Here is a 5,547-nt window from a genome sequence, read left to right as displayed (position 1 = left end):
GGCAGATGGTGTATTGAGTGCTTAATCTCCCCTCCTCCTTTCCTTCCCTCCTTCCCTAAAGGATGTACATATAGACACATCTTTCCACTGTCCCTCAAAACTTTTCATTACCTTTTCTGATGTTCGAATGTGGGTCCAGTCTGGTCATCAAACAGAAAAAGAAAACTGCCGAGAGGATAAGTAATGAACCACTCACATAAGGTATGCACTAATAAAAATTTAATATCATAAAATAAACCAGAAAACAGCAAAAACATTTCTTTAAACCATTCACAATTAAAGTGGAAAGAGACAAAATTATAAGGCAGCCATCCATGGAATGATTTCATGTTTACAAAGGATCCAGAAAAGGGGACATTTAAAATCACTGTTCAGGCTACTGAACCAGGGGAACTGCAGTGTTGTCCCACGAGACTTCCAACTTGGTAGAAGATGCTATGAGAAAACAGATCAAAGCCAACTTCCCTGTGTTAGGCTGGGCATATCTAGAAAATTCCTAATGGTTGTCTAGCCCTCTTATGCAAGTCATACATTTCCCTCAGGTCTCCTCAGGTGAATCTAGATGTCTCAGGTACAAAGGAGCTACATCACTGGTTTTAATTTCATAGCATCTCCAACAGTGCTCTTGGGGTTATGTGGACCATTGTGTATTGAGCAGAAGTTTTGTAATGTAAGGAAGGTACCCCTGTGGAACGCCTATAGAGAGTTCTGGCCTTGCCCTACAGCAGTTTTGGATGAATCCGGTCATTATTCTCAGTCTCCCAAGGGGGCCCCATAGACAGGAACGTTCTTTGGGGGCTTGTGCTGTTGACATACATACAGTTCCCACGTTCAGTACCTAGCTACCATGTGTCTGAGAGGCTGGCATGTCCTCCGAGTTCTAATCCTTGAAAAAGAGAAAAACCAGGCAATGACACTTAGAAATAGGCTGGTAAAAAAACACAATTACATTTTCTCCTTTCTACAAAGAACTGACCACTCAAAACAGCCACCTCTCTCATTTTTCTAATGATTCAAAATACAGGAACAGACTTGGCTGTCTTGAATAGGGAAATTAAAAGGTGATGAGGGGAAGAGAGAACAACATAGCCTCTGTAGGTGGTACTGTTTCCAACTCTCTACACTCCAGTGCAGAACCTTTGCCTAAAAACTGAAATCTGGCAATAGCATGCACAGGAAAGCCATCAGACCTGGAACATCGCTACTTTGGGGATATGGGAACTGACAAGCAATTCACTGGCGAACAAGTGATGGGAATGCATCAGTAGTGTTTTTCAACTTAATTTGCCATTTAAGAGAGCACTTGAGATCTGAAGAAAGTCTATCCCTACCGAGGAAAGGGAGTCAAATTGCAATTCAGATTAACTTTGGTTATGAGGAAGGAAGGGCCATGCTTTTCATCATCAGTTGCATCTCTCTGGTAGCCAATAATTCCATCTGTAATCACGGCAGCAACTTAAGTATTGCCAAGGTTTTCAAATGTGTGAGAGCATTAAGGCATCCACATCGAAGGAGGCAGTTTTAAACAAGAGGAAAATGGAACTGAAATGTGCCAATAAGTGACCATCAGTGTGACCTCTCCTGGGACACTGCCCACCATGAACAAGTCCTTCCCCCCGTGAAGGAGGCCTCTGCCACGCTGCTCGGTTCCTTGCTGCCTGGAGATGCATTTGAGCCCTGTAAGATTAGTATGGCTATTTCTGCCTGCTGACCAGGAGGGAAATAAGTGCTTCCGAGGCAGCAGCTTTAAAATCTGGGAAAGCCCATAGCTCTTGAGAGCTGACAGGCCGTGAAAGGTTTGCTTGTTAACGTGAGGTCCAGAGGGGAAGGCAAATTTGGAAGTTAGATGGTCTGATCCTTGCCAGAGTTCAAGGCCCTACCCAGCAAGATATTGTAGCCAAACTTTTCAGTGTGATGGCAAGGCACTGCTGAAAGAGGCTTTGGCCAGCAGAACAAATTTCTGATCATTGCACACAACAATATGATAGAAAGTGCCACTATCCAAACCGAACCAGACACTGAAATGAGCTATTTACTTAACTAAGTAAATTTCCGGGGAGAATCAAGGCAACCGTGTTACTTTGAAGGACCAGATGAAACCCTATGACTCTCCTAAGTCAGAGCTGTTATCAGGAAAGTCACTTAGACTTTCATACTGTACCTTCTGTTGGTTTTAATGTCGTACACAATGGCTGCCAGCCACTATCCAGAACCAGATCCTGTTTATGCTACTTTGGTCTACAGCCAGCAGAGGGCTCTCAAGTTCTTTTTCCCCAGCTGCTGACCCAGTAACAAATCTAGGAAGGAAATAAAGATATCCTGGGCATGCTGGCTTATGTGTCATATAAAATGTTTTACAAACTCCTAAATCCAATGCCCTGACGAAAACAGTCTTGGTTCCCCCTTTCTGTAACGTGGTTTGAAATGGTACAGAAAATCAAAATAAATTAACAATATATCATATACTTATTTGATAACATAAGGTTTACAGGGATTTTGGCAAATATGGAAAAATTATCCTAGTTTGCTTAACACTTTTACTATCTCAATTGTTTAAGTTACCAGAATATTAGTGATTGTGTCATCTCACATATGAGGAAGTGATATTTTAAGGGCTTAATAAAGCTGCATTTGACACAAAGGTAACTTCACTGAAAGGAATAAAGAACAGACACGAGACTATCTTCATCATCACAGTTCAAGAAGTGGTTGTCCTGATGAGAGAACTCAACTCACAAATATTAACATCACCACCAGCAGTAAGCAGCAAATTGTAGCGAGGAAGGGCTGGAGGGAAAAGTTAGGAGGAAAGCATGGAAAAGATGAAGAGACAAAAGACATGATTTTAATAAGCTTTAAATCAACAGGCAAACAATTCCCATTTATGATACATCTTGACTTTCCTCACTGCTACAGGTGCTTATGTGACACTGACCTAGCAGTCCCCAAGGGGCACCAAGTATTTTGCCAGAGGGACTGCTGGTCTGCTAAGATAAGTACTTAAGGAGACAAAAAAAAGGACAACATAGGTTTTGGTAATCTTACTTTTTAAAAGGTTACTACAAAGATGTCAGTAACTATCCGAATTCACTTATAATTGAATCCCCTTTAATTTCCAAAGATACTTTGGGACCTGACTGTTCCTGAAGGAAAGCCTATGCCTAAGGAAAGCCCACCTACTAGAACCTGGCTCCTCTATAAAGAATGTGCTGTACAGGCAGCTACTCTACACAAAGGAGAACTTGAAAAGAAATGCTTTATAAAACACTAGTTACCTCTTTAAAAGCTAGTCCACCTCTGTTGCTCCATTGGATGGAATGGCAGGCTCTCTTTAAAGAGACCAGTGCAGAAGGAGGTGTTTAAAAGACGCTCCAGACATACCCTCTTCAGTGGATCTCTCTCAAGTATAAAGTCAGCTTTCAATGTGTCTTGCTGTCCTTTTCCTGACTCTAGCCCCAAATGAACTACTTATCTTTAGCATCTAAGACAGTGGGCATTATGACCTTCATTCAAGGCATAGATGTGGCATAGATGCTAAAGCACCAGACTTACACGGCGAGAACCATGTTAAAAATCGATGGATTAAAGTGGCAGAGCCTCGAAACTAAGAAAGAGATTTAGCTTAATTACAGAACACTGTACTTTCATAATTATTTCATTATGAGTATGAAGGTCTCCACTTTTCCTTAAAACTAAATTCCATCTTCCCTGAGAATAGGGTTAAGGGAAACAACAAAACTCAAAATGCCAAGGGCCCTTGAAAAGACAACACATGGAATGTCTGTATCCTTCGCAGCGTGTTGTTTCTACTCGAAAAGCTTTCCATTGCTCCAGGTTTTCATCTCACCTCCCTCCAGAATCTTTAGGGTTACGGGTGGAGATGGGCAAGGCGAGACAAGAGACTGAGGAAGTGAGCAGCTGTCACGTGCTGGCTGTTCTCACTGGATGGAAAACGGCCACGGCCTGAGGCTGGACCCTCAACAGTCAGTGCTGGTGTCCTACTGACAGAGCGAGCGGGATGAGGCAGCCCAGAACCAGGGCTGCTACCTCCAGGCGGCTGAGGCCTCTCCCTCCAGCGGGGTCGGGTTTGTGGCTGTGCCCCATTCCGCCTACCTCAGGGAGGACATGCACCGTGGCAACATAAAGAAATGTCCCAGCAGAGAAAAGCATGGCCACTCCAGTGGCATTGACCTCTGAAAGGGCTTCTTTACTGCTCTGTGAAGTAAGGTAGAGAAGAAAAATTAAGTCAAGTAAAATCCAGAGGCAGGAAGAAGTCCCAATAAAAAAATACCCAATATTCATAACTCGTGTTATCTGGGGCACCGGGGACATCCTGAGATCAGAATGATCTTGTTATTTATGGGAAGCTTCCAAACAAGGGTTTAAGACTATTGGTGATGTACACGATTACTTTTTCAAACAAACTTCAAGTCTGGTTGAACAGGTTTGGCCTATATTATTAAGATGGAATCAACAGCATTAATGCAGATATCAAAGTTCATACATTCATTCATTTATTCTACTAATATTAGCAAATATGCCATATGCACCAGGCTCTAGGCCAGTGCCTGAGATACAGTGGGAATCGAGACACAGTACTTGCCCTCACAGAGCCTAGAAATATCTCGTAAGCTAATCTTTATACAATTCATTTCAATTTTTTTTTTTTTTTTTTTTTTTTGCTGTACGCAGGCCTCTCACTGTTGTGGCCTCTCCCGTTGCGGAGCACAGGCTCCGGACGCGCAGGCTCAGCGGCCATGGCTCACGGGCCCAGCCGCTCTGCAGCATGTGGGATCTTCCCGGACCGGGACACAAACCCGTGTCCCCTGCATCGGCAGGTGTACTCTCAACCACTGTGCCACCAGGGAAGCCCTCATTTCAATTTTTTTAATGAAAAAAGTGGACCTCCTAAGACAATTAATTGAAAATTTAAGAACATGCCATAAATGTAATATGTAACTTCATGCCTCCAAAATTATCATACCTTCCTGTCAAAAGTTCTAAAAACTTAGATTGATCAATGCAGTAATAAACAGGGTAATATTTATTTATTTAGGCTGCACTGGGTCTTAGTTGCAGCATGTGAGATCTTTTAGTCGCAGCATGCATGCAGGATCTAGTCCCCTGACCAGGGATCGACCCCGGGCCCCCTGCCTTGCCAGCGTGGAGTCTTACTCACTGGACCACCAGGGAAGTCCCAATAGGGTAATATTTAAAAGGGAACTATGTATTGCTCAGTGACTAAAAGACGATAAAGCTCACAATCAGGTGTTAGCAATCCAGATCAACTAACCCTTGATTAACAGGAATTAACCATTCTTTAACCATCTCATTTCTCATATGTTCAATACAAATTTTACTATATCAAATACGAACTGGGGCTTCCCTGGTGGCGCAGTGGTTGAGAGTCCGCCTGCCGATGCAGGGGACACGGGTTCGTGCCCTGGTCTGGGAAGATCCCACATGCCGCGGAGCGGCTGGGCCCGTGAGCCATGGCCGCTGAGCCTGCGCGTCCGGAGCCTGTGCTGCGCAGCGGGAGAGGCCACA

General features: G+C 43.6%; 1 protein-coding gene across 1 annotated transcript in view; it reads right to left on the bottom strand.

Moving 5' to 3' along the window:
* Positions 1–202: 202 nt before the first annotated feature.
* SLC39A9 (solute carrier family 39 member 9) overlaps positions 203–5,547 on the bottom strand; it is a 47,924-nt gene continuing 42,579 nt past the window's right edge. The window contains exon 7 of the mRNA XM_024739607.1: positions 203–4,215. Coding sequence (XP_024595375.1) covers positions 3,985–4,215 — 231 coding nt within the window. The 3' untranslated portion in view covers positions 203–3,984. The remainder of the gene's footprint in view (positions 4,216–5,547) is intronic.

Source organism: Neophocaena asiaeorientalis, unplaced genomic scaffold (genome assembly GCF_003031525.2).
Source record: "Neophocaena asiaeorientalis asiaeorientalis breed wild unplaced genomic scaffold, Neophocaena_asiaeorientalis_V1.1 scaffold348, whole genome shotgun sequence".
Taxonomy (NCBI): Eukaryota; Metazoa; Chordata; class Mammalia; order Artiodactyla; family Phocoenidae; genus Neophocaena; species Neophocaena asiaeorientalis.
The sequence above is the reverse complement of the archived record's forward strand: the minus strand, read 5'-3'. Positions and strand labels throughout refer to the sequence as shown.